Raw genomic sequence first — 20,138 nt, 5'->3', positions numbered from 1 at the left:
CCTCGCTGGAGGCCACAGCCTGCGCTTTTCCCATTGCAGTGATACTGAACATGTGACTGTAGATGCTTCAGTGCCAAAAAAGCGTTGTCTCTTTGGAGAAGTCCAGTTGTAGAACTGGAGGAGCAAGGAGGTTGAAAGGCCGGGAGGTTTTCCCACATGGATGTGTGGGGACCCCACGTGCCTTCTCGTAGGACTGCTCCCTAAAGGGCAGAAATGTGTGTCTGTCGGGAGCAGGGTGTCCCGTTGCAGAAGCTCTCCTAGTGTGATGTCAGGAGCCTCCTCTCCCCAGGCAGGAGAAAGAGAGCGCACAGGCTACCTCGTGGCAGCATGTCGTTAGAAGGGCTGGGAGTCAGGGACACCAAGGGAGCAGGGACCACCCTCTGCCTCTCCGTGTGAGATGAGAGAGGGGGCGCTTGGTCTAGCTACTCTATGCAGCTTGAGCAAAGAGATTCAGGATCAGTTTAGCCCATAGGGTCCCCGTTTGTTGGATACAAGTTATGGATCATCATGAACTCACCTTGTATTGACAGGAAAGTTGTATTCAATTGGAGTTGAACTGTAACTCAAAGATCAATGAGACCAGGAGCATCAGTCCGAAGAATAGATAAGGTCTGGGAAAGAAGATGGCAAGGGAAACTGCAAAGCTTTATTTCCTGCTTTGTCTGAAAACTCTGCGGTCTTCCTCTAGAGGAAATGATGCGGGAAAATAAGCAATAATTAACCATGTTATTATGCGGCAATAAATAATTACAAGAGTTGCTGCTGTAAATAATATTTCTCTAAGTTGTTTAGAATACGGTGAGGATCTTGTGGATAAGTTAGTGACTTTTGGATGGTTACTTTGGCTGGGCAGAAGTAAGACCTCATTTGGGTCTTCAGAGTAAAAATTCAGGAAACATGGAGGTGGTTACTGAGTGAGCCTCAGCCAGTTGGTGAGTCCCTTGTCAAATATTCCTGGAAGACATAAGATCTTAGAAAATTTCAACTTGGAGGCTCCTGCCCAACATTATCGAGTTTATTTGTGGCATCCAGCATCTTTGGTAAAACTGGCATATGATATAATTCCCTGTTTCCGAAGCCAGTGCAGATTATAAATATTTAAAATATAGACTCTAATTAGAGTGCCTGCCCGAGCCAACCAAGACCCTTTTGCAGCCCTCTGACAGCAGAGGAACTTGGTTTGGAAGCCAAATGCAGGAGATGCGAGTGCAGAGTGGGGTGGGGAAGAGTGGTCTTTCTGAGGTAAGAACAGACTATTTTTCCCTTTCTCTTTCCATCTCTTTCTTTTGTAAAACATACTTTTCTCCGCGGTGCAGCAGGCGGCAGGGTGGGGCGGGCGACCGACCCACGGGGAGCGCCTTCCACAGGACGCGCTGCACTGCCCCCTGGTGGCCGGAGGAGGGATTTGTCATGAGGCTCTGCTCCGGGCGAACGACAGCTGGGGGTGCATTTTCCGGACTATTTGAGCCATGGAGCTGGGCCCAAAACATTTACAAAAGTTTCTTTTCCCACCTTAATTTTCGCTTTGTGTTTTCTTAAGTCCTTCCGGTTCCCGACCTTCAACACCTAAAAGTGATTCAGAATTGGTCAGCAAGTCCACGGACAGGACGGGGCAGAAGAACCTAGAAATGCTCTGGCTGTGGGGAGAGCTGCCGCAGGCTGCTAAGGTGAGCGTCTCTTCAATTCTGCCCCGGACCGAAGATTTCTAACTTAGCTTAAATGACATGGAATTAGTATCATAGCATAGCCAAGAAACACAGCTACCAGGAGCCAGAGGTAAACCAAAATATATTAAGGATTAGCCTTGAATGTTGGAATTACTTTCTTCCACATTACCAACATTATAGAGGTCTCATTGCTTTTGTAGATTTTAAACCTATGGGATTCCTCTTAGGATTTACTTTTTTTTTTTTGAAACAGAGTCTCACTCTGTCACCCAGGCTGGAGGACAATGACTCTATCTTGGCTCACTGCAACCTCTGCCTCCCGGGTTCAAGCGATTCTCCTCCCTCAGCCTCCAGAGTAGCTGGGATTACAGGCACGTGCCACCACGCCTCACTGATTTTTGTATTTTTAGTAGAGACGGGGTTTCACCATGTTGGCCAGGTTGGTCTTGAACTGCTGACCTCAAGTGACCCACCCGCCTTGGCTTCCCAAAGTGCTGGGATTATAGGCGTGAGCTGCCGTGCCTAGCCAGGATCCACATTTTCTATCACAGCTAAATGCAAATTAAATTAAAGAAATACAACTTACACACAATCTTGCTGTCTTGAAACTGTAAACAAAAGTAGCTTCCAGCTCTTGATTCTGCTAGGTCAGTGATGACTGGAGCAAAGCCACAGGGAGAGCGATGTGGACTCTTGGCCCATTGAAAGAGAAGCTGAGTTGTGAGAACTGGAATCCACATGTTCCTGTGTCCCTCACAGAGAGAGACACCTGGGAGAGCCCTGGGAGAGGGAGAGGCTAATAGAACAGAAATGAAAGATTTCAGCCTGATAGATAAACAAAGTCAGAAAACCTTAAGGTTTTGATTCATCAAGTAGTAAGTATTTCTGGGCCCTCATTGTTGGTGGGACCCTGAATTTGACCGTATGGATATCTCCAAAATACATAGAGAAGTAGCTGAGTGTAGCAGAGAGAATGAGGGCCTGGGAGGCAGCAAGTTATTCTGGGTTTGAGCCCTCACTCCACCACTTGCTAGAAAGGTGACCTTGGGCAAATGAGTAGACTTCCCTGAACCTCAGTGTCTTCATCTGTAAAATTGTGAGAAAATGACAGAATTGTTGGGAGGTTAGAAGAGCTAATGTAGGTATGTGAAGTATCTGGCACCTGTAGGCCCTCTGAATATTTGCATTCTTTCTCCTTGGCTGTGCCACATGCACGCTGAGCCCCAGTTTGCCTATCTTGGAAATGCAGTGGGTTTACATGTAGGTACATAATTGGTTCAGCAAATATGTTTCTAAAAACATGAAATGAACACAGTCTTTTCTTTCAAGAAATTTTACTTGGTATGCTAATGTATTATAAACATCTTGAATTATGTTATTCTATCACAAGCTTTAAAAAATATTGTAAGGTCCTTAGAAGATGCTATAGCCTCTTGCATCCCCAATAAGTGTTGGTGATATGAATGAATGAGTGAGTGAGTGAGTCAGTGAGTGAGTGAATGACTATTGAAAACATTCCTTATAAAGAGTCAAGATGGGCAGCTTTTTGGAGAGTAGTCTGTTGAGGCCAAAGTTGTGGATCCATTTCCTTTCTAGGTTATATTTAGATTTCACAGAAAATGCTGATTTCCCTGTCCAAGCTATGCTGCTGACCCAGCCAACTCTCTTTGCAAGTTGATGTCATTAGTTGCTGGAGAAACAGCATGGAAGTGCAAATCCATCACTTCTTCGGGCAAAATAGTTGTAACCGCAGATTTTCTGTTAGCATTGTTTTCATTTTCCATTGAAGCTGTTTGATCAGATAGAGAAGTGAATACTTTCTCCCCTCTTTTTAGCCCATGAATTGCATTTTGGGTTTTGTTTGAATAAATCTTTTCTGTAACTGGAAATCCCTCTTGCGGTAGAATCAGAAATGCTAATTTCTCACTCATGTGAACCAACCATCACCAAATCTTGACTTATTCACTCACGTTTTGGGAGTAAACTTCATTGAAATATACATACAGAAAAATACAGATTGTAACAATACATTTTCACAGCAGGAACAGATCTGTGCAACGTGCACTCAGACCGAGAAGCAGAGCATGACCAGCAGCGTGGAGACCCCCACTCTTTGCGGTCACTGCTCAGACTGACCCCTCTGCTCCCTGCAAGGGTAAACTTGATCTTAACAGCAGAGATTAGTTTTGCAAGATTCATTCATGTTGTTGGTGTAGCTGTAATTCATTTATTCTCATGGCCACAGAGAATCCCAGTATGTGTGAATAGACTTGTCATCTAACAGTGAGCATTTAGGGTGCCCCTGCCTGTTGGCATTGCTAATCTCACTTCTCTTTGGCAGTTGATGTTTTACAGGAAAGTTCATTTGCTTTGGACCTAATATTCTTGGTTTCCGGACTTTTTGGCAGGTATAGAAATCACCAGGTGATTCCTGAGGCTTAAAAGTCCTTGCCTACTTTTGATTACTTCTTGTTCTCTGTCCAGTTTTCCTGGTTGCCTCTGTGCTGACCTTCTCTTTCTCTCTCTGTCCCTCTCTCCTCTTTGCTCTAGTCTTCTTCTCCACACAAGATGAAAGAGTCCAGCCCATTGAGCACTAGAAAAATTTGTGATAAAAGTCACTTTCAGGCCATTCACAGCGAATCTTCAGACACTTTTAGTGACCAATCGCCAACTCTGGTCGGGGGAGCGCTTTTGGACCAGAACAAGCCTCAGACAGAAATGCAGTTTGTGAATGAAGAAGACCTGGAGACCTTAGGAGCAGCAGCACCACTCTTGCCCATGATCGAGGAGCTCAAACCCCCGTCTGCCAGTGTAGTCCAGACAGCAAACAAGACGGATTCTCCTTCTAGGAAAAAAGGTATGAAGGTTGGGGCTCCCCAGCTGTCTTCCTGTTCATAGTTTGTGTTCACTCTACAAATGACAGGTCCTTTCCAAAGTTCCAAGGAAACTGAGGTAGAAACTGAACTATGACAATGATCATGTTCAGTCTGTGCTCTTCGGAGGAATCTTTTAATTATCAGAATTTAGTCATAGGAAATCAGACATGAAGGAGGCCTTGAGGATCATGTAGCAAACTTCCTCATTTTACACACCGGGGCTGCTGAGACCTGGGAGAGTTAAGTCCTTTTCAGCACACCATGGGACCCATAAATGTGACTTTAATAAAGCTGATTATTAGGTTAATCCTGGCCACCTCTCTTCTTGACCTGTGTTGCTTTCCAACCCCTTACCCACTGTAATTTCTGCATACCATTTATCATGATTTCAAATGATCATTATTTTATTGATTTATTTTTGCCCAACTCCCCCATAGTCTGAGATCAAGAGTCTTTTCTATCTAACTTACCTTTCTCTCCTCGGCACTTGGCATAGTGGTTGGCACACAGTGGCACTCTGCGTTGCTTTAACGCACTCCTGGCTGTGTGTCAGTATCAACGATGCCAGGCCTGATCTCCATCCACCCAGCAGCTTCGTGTGGTGTTCTAGAATTGTATGGACCAATTACATCATTCTCTGCCAGAAGTAAAGAGGACATTTGAAGTCATCATGCCCAGTGTCTGACAATGCACAGGGTCGGATGCTTTGCCTCGGGGTATTGATGGGGAAGTGCCTAATGAAAGCTTTTATCATTTCATAATAAGTGTAATGAAAATGGTAACAGCCTCAATGCATTGAGTGCTCAGTATACTTCAGGCACTTTACAGGGGAGGAATGAGGCTCAGCAAAGTTAACTAACTTGATCCAGGCCACACAATGGTGGATGACAGCCCTGGTTTGTGGACCTTGGTGGTCTACAGTCATGTTGTACTGCCCACCATTTTCCAGTGGGAAAAGCGCAGGCTGTGGCCTCCAGTGAGGGGCCTCGGTACCTACAAGAGTGACCTCAATCCACTCTTTCTCCAGCATCATCATGGAAGAAGTCCATCAAAACCAGCTTCTCACCCTCACCGGTGCTGTTCCCAAACCTCAAAGTATTTGTCTAAAAAACTCTTGCCATTCAGTTTTACCAGACAAAACAGAACACATTTGGAACTACTGTGGTTCTTAGGAAGTTTGAGTACCTGGGAGCACATCTGCACATAGTGTTTAAATGCTGTTTCTATAGATACAAGGCCATGAGGTCATTTCTAGAAGAGTGGTTTTCTAACTTGAGCCATTCGCCCTTTTTAGATAAACGAAGCCGACATCTTGGTGCTGACGGCGTCTACCTGGATGACCTCACAGACATGGATCCTGAAGTGGCGGCCCTGTATTTCCCCAAAAAGTAAAATTCCTCTTAATTCCTCACATCATTTTCGATAATCTGAATATCATTCTGTGTGAGCCCAGTTTTCCCTTATGTTTGATTAGAAAGTGTGCAAGCCAGCCAGGCGCGGTGGCTCACGCCTGTAATCTCAGCACTTTGGGAGGCTGAGGTGGGTGGATCACTTGAGGTCAGGAGTTTGAGACCACCCTGGCCAACATGGTGAATCCTCGTCTCTATTGAAAATACAAAAATTGGCTGGGTTTTCTGGCAGGCACCTGTAATCCCAGCTACTTGGGAGGCTGAGGCAGGAGGATTGCTTGAACCCAGGAGGCAGAGGTTGCAGTGAGCCGAGATCATGCCACTACATGCCAGCCTGGGCCACAGAGTGAGACTCCATCTCAAAAAAAAAAAAAAAAAAAAGAGAGGCAGCAGGAGGCTCCCATTGCCTTGTGAAATGCGCCTGCTCTCTCTATGGACATAGGGTGTGGGCACTGGGCAGCGTCCCCACCTCGGGACAGGGGCGCAGGCACCAGACTGCCCTCCCTCTGAAGCCTGAGGTCATGTTGTCCACAGTGGTCATGGTCCACAGCCCAATAAGTGACAGTCGTGCAGCCCTTTCTTCTCCCAGGAGGGTCTCCCGTGATCCTGGGGACCCACCCCCAGTCCGCCTGCGATCTAGGGCAGGGCTGGCGCCTGGAGGGGAAGGGCAGGGAACAGGGAGGACAGCTTACTTCTTCAGTGTATTTTAGGGGGATACAGGGAGATGCAGCTGGCTGAGAAATAATGGTTTTGTCCCCTAAGCTAAGGCATTTAAATGTCTCGTTCCTTGTCGTGGTGCTTTAATAAACATCTGTGCTGAGATGCAGCCGTCTGCAGCTCTGAGGGTGGCCGCGCGCCAGAGCATCACTGGATGGCGATGTGGGACCCTGGACTGGGACAGTCCTCAGCCGGTCTCTGCCGCTTTTCCTCCTTCCAGCGGAGACCCTTCCGGACTCGCAAAACATGCCAGCGACAACGGAGCCCGGTCGGCCAACCAGTCCCCGCAGTCTGTGGGCAGCTCAGGCGTGGACAGTGGCGTGGAGAGCACCTCGGACGGGCTAAGGGACCTCCCTTCCATCGCCATCTCCCTCTGCGGGGGCCTCAGCGACCACCGGGAGATCACGAAAGGTACCGCGGGCCTCGCGCGGGCGCCCTCTGGTGGCCGCCGGTCAGAAGGCCCAGAGGCTTAGGCTTCTCCAAGGAGTGCGTGTCAAGGCGGCTTTTCCCTTGGTTGCGGTTAATGAGAGCACAAATGATAGCACCGAACTCGTAACCCCGATGTTTCTAGCTTGCAGTTAGCCGGCCTCAGAATTCTGTGGGTCACACATGGCTCAGGCCATCACTATGTGTCCCCTGTGTCCCAGGCGAGCACTGCAGGGACGGCCTCCAGAAGCCTGCAGGCTAGAGGGGGGTGTCAGTCTAATTAAATTAGAGGGCGTTGGCAGCGGGAGAGACGTGTGCCAGCACCTTGGAGCAGGGAGGTCTGAGTTGGTCAGAGGAGGGCTGGGAACTTTTCCCAGCTGGATTCAAAGGGCGTTAATAGGGTGGGCTTAGGTGATTCATTCATAGCACTGCCACATTCATAGCAATGCCCTGCCAGGGCCTCCTGACATTCCATGGCAGGGTGTGCCCAAGCCCCACAGCAGGGCGCAGTCAGCAGTTATCAGCTGATGGACGCGGGAACTAGACACAGTCACCCTGCACTCCTCCCGCCCCCTCCCCCACTACTTCCTCTTTTCCATCCCCTCGTGGTATTTCTAGCAGGGAAGGGGCCCAGGCTGTATACTTCTTCCCTCTACGTCTCAGGAGCCACCCGCATCTCCCCTTCCACCCAGGGCTGCCATCTGAGACTCCTGCCTCCGTCCTGGTCCCTTCAAGGCTTTGGGAATTTCTTCTTCCACAAAGATTGAGGCCTTTTTGTTCTCACGCCTTTGCCAGCCATTCCTTTGAGAGCGGAAACAAGATTGTGTGCTGGGTCCCGCCAGCTCTGTTCATTCACTCAGTTTTCCCAGGGCCACGCATTAATGCCCAGCCCCACTGTGTTTCTGAGGTCATGGGGGTGAGCACACTCTGGACACTGGCGTGAGGAGACCAGTGTCCCATTGAGTCCCCTAGGTGTTCCCTCCGTGATACACATGAGCTGGGGGCATGGGGTGGCAGCACTGACGAGGCCGGGCACCGTTATCTGAGTGTTATCTCATGGGGCAGGATCTGCGAGTGTCCAGTCCTTACAGGTGAGGCCAGATTGTCACAGTCAGGAGACCCCAGGAGAGTCCCTGGAGGTCCTGATGAGGGCTCTGAGGGTACATGTCGAGGCCAATCGGGCTGGCATCATGACCCAGGGACTCTTTTCCTGGACAGAGGAGATTCTTAGTGTCTGATGTCTGCTGGGTTTCGGTTTGGTTCAGGGTAAATAGAAGCTCCCAGGGAAGGAGCAGGTGTGGCTCCGGGCCAGGGAGATGGTCAGAACCACGGTCAAGGCTCAAGGTACAGCCCAGCTGCCAGAGCCGGTCAAAGAACTGAGAGCGTCCAGGGCCGAGGTCTGGCCCTCCTGACCCTGCCACCTTCTCCTCTGCTCTGATCCGGGTGTGGCTGCCCCAGCGCGGTGAGAACAGTGCCATTCCTGCTTCCGATTGTGGTGGAGGTGGCCCCATTTTCGAAAGGGCCCTGTGCTTCCTGTTCACGACCTTATCAGTCCCCATGACCACCCTAGGAAGCAGATGTGGTTATTATCCCCATGCTAGAGGAGGGAGCTGGGGGCTGGGAGGTGAACCGCTTGCCCAGGGTCAGCCCAATAATCATGACTTCAGCCAAGGGAGCCTGGCCTCTGTGCCGTGTGTAGCTATGACTCTACCTGTGCAGATGCACGTGCATGCTGTTTTCACCCCTACTCCCTGTGTGAACGTATGTGCCCCAACTAAGGTACACATCCCCCAGCATCCTCAGACTTGCCCTGGCCTCCCTGCATTGCTGCGCAGACACCGCCCTCCAGATAAAATGGCACGGCCTTTACAAATACATTTTATAGGATTGTCTGCACAATTGGAATGCACAAACTCTCAGAAAACACTTGTGAGTGAGCGAATGAAAGGTAGGCCTAATTTTGAGCTGATCTGTCTTTTTCTTTTTCCCTGATCCTCTACAATTGCTGTCACAGATGCATTCCTGGAGCAAGCTGTGTCGTATCAACAGTTTGTGGACAACCCCGCTATTATCGATGACCCCAATCTCGTGGTAAAGATTGGGAGTAAGTAAGTACCTCTCGAAAGTCACTTTGGCGGTAGCATGATACTGTTTCTGTTTCATGTTTTCAAATAGACCTAGACATTAAGCCTTAGAGATATATAAAATCAAGACTTTGCTACATTGCTTTATTATGCCTTCACTGTGGTCAGAGTTCCATATCCATAGAACTGTCAGTACAGCTGATAGGTTCCGATAGCCCTCAGTCCTGTGAGTTTTAGTATTCATCTCTACTAGTTTTTCTTTTTCTTTTTCTTTTTTTTTTTGAGACGAGGTGTAGCTCTGTCTCCCAGGCCGTGTGCAGTTGTAGCTCACTGTAGCCTTGAACTTGTGAGCTTAAGAGATCCTCCCACCTTGGCCTCCCAAAGTGCTGGGATTTCAGGTGTGAGCCACTACACCCAGCTCGATGTTCTTATTGAATGGGAATAGTCACACTTTGCAGTACATGGGTATATCAGAGTAGCCTACATCTCTACCCTTTTGAAAAGCTTCATTATCGGCCGGTCGCAGTGGCTCACACCTGTAATCCCAGCACTTTGGGAGGCCGAGGCGGGCTTATCACGAGGTCAGGAGATTGAGACCATCCTGGCTAACACGGTGAAACCCTGTCTCTACTAAAAAAAAAACAAAAAATTAGCTGGGCATGGTGGCAGGCACCTGTAGTTCCAGCTACTTGGGAGGCTGAGGCAGGAGAATGGCCTGAACCCGGAAGGTGGAGCTTGCAGTGAGCCGAGATGAGGCCACTGCACTTCAGCCTGGGTGACAGAGCGAGACTCCATCTCACAAAAAAAAAAAAAAAGAAAACTTCATTATCTGAGGGCAAGGGATGTACAGTTATTTTTACAGACTGTTAGCAAGCTTTTCTCCCTTAAGCCATGGACGTTTTACACCTAGTTGCCTTTTCCTTAACATGTGGCAAGAAATACCCCAAGCACATTGTGGTTTGGTGCCCCAGCTGTACTGTGGGATTTGGGCTGCTGGCATGTCCAACTGTCCGCCCTGCTGGCACGGCTGCTGCTGGGCCCTCACTAGCGGCTGGGGTGAGGTGGACGGGAGCCTCTGCCTGGGGGAGAGGAGGGGGCTAGCAAGAGTATTGAGCTCTTTAAGGACCTCGCTGGGGTCCTGAGCTTTCCTTGACTACTTTATATGACATTGGAAAGGTTTTCAGTCTGAGCCTCGGTTTTTTGACATCTATTTCATTGTTTTGTGTTAGATACTATAATTGGACAACAGCAGCACCCCTCCTCCTGGCAATGCAGGCCTTCCAGAAACCTTTGCCAAAGGTGAGCTTTAACATGAGAAAGAAAAGGGGATGCTAGAAATGATGAATAGCTTAATCTGGGTGATTGGAATTTCGCTTTTATTGTGGAAACCACAGAGTTAATTCCACTGTGCTGTTTTGAAGTTCATGAGCATACAGGCCAGGAGTTTCAGATCTCTCTCTTGCACCGTGCACGTGGTTCCCCCTCCTCCTTATCGAGGCAAAACCTGCCAATCATGGACCAAAGATTCCTTTCTCAATATCTGCCGTGCAAGGGGCACAGGTGGAGGCTGAGCAGACGGGTGCCAGGACCTCAGAGCCCAGTGAGGACAAAGGGAGATGAGTGTCACCCTGGAAGGGGTGGAGCAGGCATCGAGGTCAGGCGCAGGTGTCCGTGCCAGTGTCAGGTGCTGCTCAGCCAGGAAGCCGGCCCCATGCCTGATTCTCTGAGGCTGGAGCCAGTACAGGGCCTGGGCAGCTCCCAGTCTGCAGGGGAGAGTAGGTAAGTGGCCGCAGGGAAGAGGTAGGAGGGCAGCCACACCACCTGCCAGCCTGCAGTGTTCTCATCCTCCCCAAAACAATTCACCAGACAGTCAGCCGGGAATTGTTAATTTTCAATGATAGATCTTCCTACTAGATTATACGTTTTTTGCTGCAGAGACTGCCTTAGACTTGTTTGTATCCTTTGTGTGCTTAGCAAGCTTTTGTGTGCCTTAGGATGTTGCAGTCGGTCAGCCAGTTCTAACACTTGAGATTCTTGAAGGTCTAATCGGACTTTGTTGAGTCTAGGCTTGCTTCTTCCTGGGTTTGCGTATGTGTGTGTGTGCCTATGCCTATGTGTCAGTGTGTGTGCATGTGCGTGTGTGCATATGTGCATGTGTGTGCATTTGCATGTGAGCATGTGCACACGTGTGTGTGGACGTGTGTATGTGTGCATACTTGTGCAGGTGTGTGCGTGTGTGTATGTGCACATGTGTACGTGTGTGTGTCTGTGTGTGTGTGTGTGCATGCGTTGTGTTTTGAGGACTGCAATCTCATGTTGGATGGTGCTTTATCTGTGGGTACCTTTGTGGACTGGGCTGAGGGCATGTTCTCCAGAGTGGTTTTTATTTTGTCCCTGCCATGGTATCCATGGCCTGGGACACATTTTTATGTCACTGTTCTCAACATTTACAAATCCGTAAGAAAAAAGCCCATTGCAATAGCAATATAGCTAAAGGCTTTATTTATTCACTGAAAAAGAAATCCACATGGGCTCTGAAACTTAAATTAGTTCTTGTGATATGCATGCTAAATCTTTTTACAAGTCAGTAACTTTTGACTCTATATATGGCATTTCTCTAATATAGACATTATTTTTAAATGTAGAATTTGCCCATCTTATCTTTTATGGCTGTTGGGTTTTGTATCATACTTAAAATGGCCCTGCTTCCCCATTTCCAAAACTTGTGAAGATAGGCCTTATATTTTCTTTTTGTGCTTTCTTGTATATGGGGTGTATTTTTACAAGTTTTGGAAATTTTGAAAGATTTTAAAATCTTTCATCCATCTAGATTTTATTTTGAGCTTAATGAGGGAGGTATTGGGAACCAAACCAGTTTTTTTTTTTTCCTAGGAAATTCTTGAATTGGTGAAGATGCTTTTTGTTTTAGGAAACAGAATGACTAAAATGGCTTAAGTAATAATCTCATATGACAAGGATCTTGGAGGTTGACAGTTTCAGGCTTGATGAATTTGGGTTAGCTTCTTTGTGATTTTCTCAGCTTTTCCTTGATGGTCACAAGATGACTGCCCTACAGATCATTTCCTCATACCGCCACATCTGAAACGGGAGGGTGGGGCAGCTCGCTCGTATTTCATTGGCCAAAGTTGGTCGCATGATTGCCTCTAAAGCAGTTCTTGGCAAAGCAATGAAATGACAGTGAATGGCTTCAGCCATTGAGGTGCATCCTCTGGAGTTGAGCCAGCCTTCTCCACATGCATTGCAGCCTGATTCTTGAACAGTTTCAGATCTGTCAGCAAGAAAGGGGAGGCAGGTGAGCTGCTCACAGGATCTGACATGGCTACTGAATTATCCCAGGACCGTGTATTAACTAACCCTATCCTCCAGGGTCTGACATGGCTACTGAATTATCCCAGGACCGTGTGTTAACTAACCCTATCCTCCACTCAGAGGCACTTACAACTTCACCTTCTGTTACATTTCTCTATGAATTTAGATTTATTTCTGGACTTTTGTTTTCTGTTCCTGTGATATGTGTCCTTGTATACCAACACTGCATTCTTTTAGTATATTTAGGTATATTTTAATATCCAGTAGTGCTTGTTCTACTTACTACTCTTCTGCCTGAGAATTTTCTAGGCTATCTTTGTTTGTTTTTCAAATGAACATTAGAACAAGTTGTGAAGGACTGAAAATACTCTTGTTTGTTTTTTTCCTTTCTTTGGCTTGCTTGCTTTTTTTTTTTTTTAAATTGTGGTTTTGTTACATTTATGAGTAGATTTAGGGGAAATAGGTCATTGACAGCTCTATGAATTGTCCTATTTATGAACTGGATGTGAGTGGTTTGTGTTTTACTGCAGTTGGGTTTTCTTTTGTGTCAGATAGAGATCTTTTAAGCTACATAGTAAATTACTTACCTATCTGTTTCCCTGCACCCTGTTAGACTGAATCTTTCAGCTTAAATCTTTCTTTCGTTACTAGCTGAGGTGTCAGCTACTTGAAAGTTCTGTAAATTGAGGAAGGGACATTACATGACTTTTACCTTGGTCCTGGAATTAACCTCAAGATAGATAGATATTTTGTTCTTTGGAAAAAACGTAGAAAATTATCAATTCATATTTAATCTCCCCATTAAACTCATTTGCCTAAGTTAAATGTATGAATTCTCTTTTTAATACTTGAGATTTTAAATCAGACGTACCTATTAATGTAAATGTTTAGAAATTTACACTTCGTAAAAATCCTATGCGTTTTACCTTTTGTTGAAAACTGTTTTATCCTCTACCCCATATTAATCATTTCATATTTTATTTTATAATCATATTGAGAGTAATAATATCTTAACCAGTTAGCCACTTTAATTTGAAAACTTCCAGTCTTACTAATCACTAATGATTTCTAATGCTTTCTTTTTCTGTTGTTGTTGTTGTGTTGTATTTTATTTGTTGTTTGTTTATTCCTTTAACATCTTCTTAAGTCTTCATGCTTAAGTTACCTTCATGTAATTTTGGACGCCATTAGGTTTTGCTTCTCTAAAATTTTTAACCCACAAATAGTATGTTGTGTTTTCTCTGATTTTTTTTTTTTTTAAATCTTACTTTAATTTGCATGTATGTTTCTTTTGGTTTGAATGTGCTAAGTTGATCTTTTTTTGTTCCATTATTTATGTTACCATCCATTTAAAACAGGCCACTGTGGAATCTATCATGAGGGATAAAATGCCCAAAAAGGGAGGAAGATGGTGGTTTTCATGGAGGGGAAGAAACACCACGATCAAGGAGGTAAGCCCAGAAGACAAAGAAGTGCTCACACTTAGCAAGTTTTGATTTTGTGTAGTGAGATTGGTTTTCATGTAGTTACATCAGAGAAATGAACATAGGCCCTAGTGCTGAGTTTTCATGAGCCAGCTCTGCCATGAAGTAGGGCTAGGGCTTGCGGAACATGGGGAAGGTGGAGAGGAAGGTCAGGAGCCAGCAGCATAGGCGTCACCCCCTGGCTCTGTAACCGTTAGGAGACTGTGGTCAAGTCACTCCCTCATGGTAAGATTTCGTCATCTATAAAAGAAGGGATTCACCTTGGAAATTCAGTTTCTTAAGAAATTAAATATCTTCCTTCTGCTTCTGGAGACAATTTTTTTTCTTTTTCTTTTTCTCCCTTCCCCTCCCCTCTCATCCCCTCCCCTCCTCTCCCCTCCTTTCTTTTTTTGAAATGGGCTCGCTCAGTCACCCAGGCTGGAGTGCAGTGGTGCAATCTCAGCTCACTGCAACTTCTGCCTCCTGGGCTCAAGCAATCCTCCCATCTCAGCCTCTAGAATAGCTGGGATTACAGGCGTGCACCACCACGCATGGCTAAGTTTTGCATTTTTAGCGGAGTTGGGTTTCACCATGTTGCCCAGGCTGGTCTCAAACTCCTGGGCTCAAGTGATCTGCCTGCCTAGGCCTCTGAAAGCATTGACATTACAGGCGTGAGGCACCACGCCTTGCCTGTGAGGACAATTTTAATGAGGTATATATACTTAGAGCAGTTGACTAATTCTCTGAGTCCTTTCACTGAAATGGAATGTCTGAAGGTCCATGGCTTTGGCCTTACTTATGAGTGCCTGTGATTTCTTTAAGATCTTCGTTGCCTTCTCCTCCTATTTCTTGAAGCACTTGCTTCGCTTGGCTCCCAGGCCCCTAAGTCCATCTGGGCCTCCTCCTCCTGGCAGGCTGCTCCCGCTCTGGCTTAGTCACCTCTAGGAGGGTCCTTAAAGCTCATGTTAGGCCACCTTTTCTCCTTTTACTTCTTACTTTTCCCTTCTGCCCATGCGATGACTCCGTTGTTGTCTCCAAACCGGACATTCTTTTCTACTCCACATGCATTTATCAAGTAGCCAACTAAGCAGACATTGTCCTGCGGATGCCTCAAGGTATTTCAAACTTAACACTTCCAGAGTTGAACTCACGGGATTCTTGCGAGTTCTTCCATCACTGGGGCCATAGTCAGAAAATGGCACCACTGTCCATCCGTGGGTGAGATTCATGCTTTTAGCCTCACTCCCACACTAGGTCCTATCAGTTTTCCATCTTAAATACTTATCTGACGTGTCCATGTCTCTCCAGCTCCACTCCCACGAATCTGCACTACCGTCATCTCTCCCAGAGGTGCTTCCAGATGGTCTCTTTGCACCCATCCTCGCCCTTGCTGCTTCATCCTCTGTACTGCGGATACATCGGTCTCTTTAGGGGACTGCTCCCATTTATGTTGCTTCTTGCTTAAAGCCTTACTGTGGTTCCCCAGGGCTCTTATAATGAAGGCTGGTGTCCTTACCACGACCTACAGTGCTTGTGTGTTCTAGCTCCTGCCTGCCTCTTTAATCTCATCTTTGCTGTTTTCCTCTCCTCTCTGTGCATTAGCTTCAATGGCTGGAGGTACCTTCTACCCTCAGGGCTTTGCACATGCTGTTTTCATCACCCAGTATTCCGTGGACCCCTCTCCCCTGCTTCGCTTAGCTAACTAGCAGATCCAGTAGCCCTTTCTCTGCATGTGAGTCTGGTCTGCTGTCCTCTGCCTGTGAACTCTTCCTCCATAAATGTTGTCATAGTTGATAATTATATAATCACTAGTGTGACTATGTGATGAACCCTTCCTTTCTGTCTAGACCCAAAACTCCATGAGGCAGAGACCATGTATGGCTCTGATTGCTTTGGTGTTCTTGGCCCCCATATTGGACCCAGAGCAGGGGTTCAGCAAATATTTGTTGAGGGTGTGCTGATTTCTCTCGGAAAGCAGTATGAAGAAGCCACAGGGACAACAGTCAAATTGGTTATTTTAATCATAAACTGCCATGAACTCTATGTATGCCATTAGTTGAAAGGGAAAACATTTGCTGGAAGAGTTTTATCAAGATATAGTTGTTCTTTGACGTTTTCTGTTAGCATATCTGAGGTCTTCCTATCAGTTTTACTGATCTCCAAGGGCTACAGACAAATGAGTGCAAATATATATGCTTTATACTAGAGGCCGTAAAGCATGAAGGGCCTCTCTAGTTTTCTTACTAGAGAGCAGAATGTTCTAGAATTTAAGGTGGAAGTATATTTCAGGGACTTCTTTGTAGAATATCCAAATTCTCACCAGTTTGAATTAAGTGGAGTGCTGCTATAAAGTAAGGAACAATTATGAAATTAAGTGTTTCTTTAAAAATCTAAAACATACTTATTTCAGTTAGATATATATTTGGGAAATAGCCTAAGAAGAAATTGCTAATAGTGGTGGCTAAGTCACATGATAATAGATAAAACATAACCGGACACATTATATCAATGATTTGTGTGCTTATTAAAAAACCTAAAGGATATTTGAAATTAGTTCATGCTAATCATATGTTAAGACAGTCACCCTATTATGTTGTTTGTATTGTTCATTTTCTTTATTAAAGGACCGTAGTAGAAATTGTTAACCTATCTCCTGATGAAATGAGCACGGATAAAGAGATTTAGTCATTTACCCCTGGTCCCTTGGCATTTCTCTCTGGTCTCTTCTGTCCACAGGGCCATTGCCCATCTCCGTCCTCCCTCGCCTGCTGCGTGCCTAGCTTTGTGTTTCAGACACAGAGTCTCCTTTAGTCCTCATAGCAGTGTTAGGAGATGGAGAATATCACCCCTGTTTCACAGATGAGGAAGCGAAGTTCTGAACAGTTGAATGACTTGCCCAAAGTTTGTAAGCAAGAGAGACAAGACTGGGCCCAGGTGTTCTCTTAGAAATCCAAGGTTCTTTCCAGTACACCAACAGAGGATATTCTATTAAGAGTATGTGATCTTGGAAAAGAAGAAAATGCTTTCACATCTTCCCCAGACAAAATATACTATGAAAATATTTTCAAGCATTTCTATCAGCAATTTCAAGAAAATATTTTGAAAGGCCCCCAGAATCCAAGCAGCCCTTGATCAAGCATTTGCATAAGCTACAGTGATGATGGAGTTTGGTTTGGTGCCACAAACACTCACAGATAACAGACTCATTTCTGTCAAAAATATTTCTTGGTTTAATCGTATACTTCTTAGCAAAGGAGCGATCAGGACCCACTGAAATAAACACAGCCAGAGCCTCCTGGGGCGATCGCTAGGGTGGGCGTCCTTGGGGAAGGGTCTACCTTCAGGGATCCTGCATTAAGGAAGCCCATGGGAAAACACCAGCTGCCTGCAAGCCCCTTCTCTGTGGTACTTCTGTGACTCTTTCTTTTCTCCTTCTCTAGGAGAGTAAGCCAGAGCAGTGCTTGGCTGGCAACGGACATAGCACCGGAGAGCAACCACCGCAGCTCAGCATGGCCACCAGGTGCGGTAGGAGGCTTCTTGGGATGTTGCAGCGTCCAAGTTCATGGCACATGCCGCCTGGATGCCCCTAGGGTTCACACGGTTCCAACTCTGGCTCTGTGATTCACTTGGTGACCTGGAGCAATTTATTTAACTTGGTTTTCCCATGAGCAAAATGGATGCAGTTGCTCCCTTAGATAGCTAATCTGCAAAATAAATGTGAGCCTTAAGTGAGATAATATAACTAGAGCATTTCGCATGGTCCTGGCGTGTGATTGCCCTTTATACAAAGATGATGATGATGATGACAATAATGACAATAATAACAGTGAGAATAATATCAGTGATGACAGTAACAAATAACAGCCCTAACGATAACATGGAAATAAGTTTCACTTCTGAAGGAACTTGCCTTTCTCTGCAATTTAAATGCTGACCAGGACTTATGTTGATACTTTTAACGTGGATTCATATTCACTTGACGTAAGAGAGGTTAGATTTTGATGATACTGATCAGTATTTGTGGTTTGTCTTCAGGTTAATCTCTTTGTATGGGGTTGGAGGTGACTCTGAGGACAGTCCAATTATACACTAATTATGATGCAGGTATCATATACTGACACTGGATGATTTGCTCTGTACCATCTTTTACTTATTACTTCATGTTTACAGTATTTCCGTGCTTAAGAAATCCAGGATTCCATTTCTTATTTAGCAGACAGAAAGTGCTAACAGATTAATTGGGGCCAGATCCACATCTTACTCGTTGTTGTATCTTGGAGGCCACTGCCCCGCAGAGCAGCCTTTCCAAAGTGTTGCTCGACCACCACTGAACCACTGAGGATTTCTCCATGTGGTGTTGATTTATGGGAGAGGCAGGCGTGGATTTCCATTCCTCTGAATCCTGGCCATGGCTCTGCGTCTTAAACAATTTTACATCTAGGAGTCTTTACTACAAACAGAAACCCACGTGGGAGGCAGGTAGGAAACGATCTGATTTCTTTATTGTTCTCTGTGGAGAAGAACAGGGTGGAGACGAGTCTGTGGGACCTGGCAGGGCTGAGTTTGAATGTGCCTGTGAATGGCCTGGCTCGCTCTCGCCTGGGATGCTCTTGAAGGGGAATGTTTCCGTTTCCCCTGGTGGTGTCCCAGGTGCCTCCTCGCTGACCCACCCCTGGTCTGTGCTTCGCAGGCACAAGAAAGAATGGGAAGGCACCAGGGTCTCGACATTTCCCAGCTGGGAATTCTGAGTTTCGCTGTGAGTGCGCTTGGAAGGGAAAAGGCAGGTGTGTTGAGGATGGAGCCCAGGCCAAGAACGTGCCACCCTCTGAGTGATCCGTCAAGCAGCCAGCATGGAAACCAGACATTTTTAAAATAAGTGGTTGTTTACTCCGCAAGCTGTAGCGGAAGCAGCCGACTTTAGAGTCAGGTGGGTCTGGTTTGGAATCCCAGCTGTGCTCCTTGGTAACCACTGGACCTCGGGCAAGCTCCCTGACACATCTGAGCAAAGATGCCAGTGCCACCGTCGGTGCCCAGACAGGCTGGGATGGAGCTGACCTGGAGGCTGCGTGGAGGCACGCTACCCCGAAAGAGGCACACAAAGAAAGATGCAAAACTGGGTGCTCTCAGCAACTTAAACCAACTTAAATAGCTACACTAGAAATGCCCCATTTTCCTGGAATTCATTTTAATAACCTTCTCTGTCTTGGCAATAATTTCTAAACACAAGAGGTAGTACAGAGCAGGATGTAGAGCAGGGACCTTGTCCAACAGCCTTCAGTGTGATCTTTGGCAAATTAATCCACCTCTCAGCGTCTCCATCTGTGAAATGGGATTAAGAGTAACACCGATGCAGTAGACCACACCTCACTGGCTCTTTGCGGCAACTTCATGAGAAAATGATCCAGAGTGCAGAAACCGATCGGGGAGGGTGGCTGTGTGGTCACCTGGAGGACACGCGTTCAGTCCCAAACCATAGAGTTTCAAGTATTTTAAAATATACTCTGAGGGCTAAATGCGAGATGTCTGCCAAGTCCTTCCCGCCCTCTGGCAGTGCCCAAGGCTGTGGGAGCTCACCTCTTGCATTAGCATGACCTGGATGTGAGACATGGAGTCAAAGGAGATCATTTAGGAACTTTAAAATTTATTGACTGTCCTATTGGATTTCACACTTGCATGGGGATTGTGCCCCTTCGTTTTGGCCAATTTGTCCCATTGGAAACAGGTATATTTACCCAGTGCCTGTACCCCCATTGTTCTAGGAAGTAACTCACTTGCTTTTGATTTTACTGGCTCATAGGCAGAGGGGACCTGTCTCAGATGAGACTTTGAACTGTAGACTTTGAGTTAATGCTGAAATGAGTTAAGACCTGGGGGGACTGGGCCAGGCACGGTGGCTCACGCCTATAATTCCAGCACTTTGGGAGGCCGAGGCGGGCAGATCACCTGAGGTCAGAAGTTCGAGACCAGCCTGGCCAACATGGTGAAACCCCGTCTCTACTAAAAATATAAAAATCAGCCGGGCATGGTGGCATGCGCCTGTAATTCCAGCTACTTGGGGGATACTGAGACAGAATAATCGCTTGAACCCAGGAGGCAGAGGTCACTGCAGTGAGCCAAGATCGTGCTACTGCACTCCAGCCTGGGTGACAGAGGAAGACTCCATCTG

General features: G+C 46.4%; 1 protein-coding gene across 26 annotated transcripts in view; it reads left to right on the top strand.

The window, feature by feature from the left end:
- The window catches only part of LPIN1 (lipin 1), a 143,536-nt gene that overhangs the window by 93,595 nt on the left and 29,803 nt on the right, over window positions 1-20,138 (top strand). For 14 of the 26 annotated variants that reach the window (XM_074012315.1, XM_045369763.2, XM_045369765.3 and 11 more), the window contains 8 exons: window positions 1,541-1,667; window positions 4,218-4,524; window positions 5,838-5,931; window positions 6,890-7,080; window positions 9,110-9,203; window positions 10,409-10,478; window positions 13,868-13,960; window positions 17,413-17,492. In XM_074012315.1, coding sequence (XP_073868416.1) covers window positions 1,541-1,667; window positions 4,218-4,524; window positions 5,838-5,931; window positions 6,890-7,080; window positions 9,110-9,203; window positions 10,409-10,478; window positions 13,868-13,960; window positions 17,413-17,492 — 1,056 coding nt within the window. Of the gene's footprint in view, window positions 1-1,540; window positions 1,668-4,217; window positions 4,525-5,837; window positions 5,932-6,889; window positions 7,081-9,109; window positions 9,204-10,408; window positions 10,479-13,656; window positions 13,735-13,867; window positions 13,961-17,412; window positions 17,493-20,138 lie in introns of all 26 variants that reach the window. The other 12 variants (XM_045369760.3, XM_045369762.3, XM_045369759.3 and 9 more) reach the window with 1 other exon arrangement.

The sequence above is a fragment of the Macaca fascicularis genome, chromosome 13 (genome assembly GCF_037993035.2).
Source record: "Macaca fascicularis isolate 582-1 chromosome 13, T2T-MFA8v1.1".
Taxonomy (NCBI): Eukaryota; Metazoa; Chordata; class Mammalia; order Primates; family Cercopithecidae; genus Macaca; species Macaca fascicularis.
Note: the sequence above shows the minus strand (reverse complement) of the source record. Positions and strands in the feature narration are given on the sequence as shown.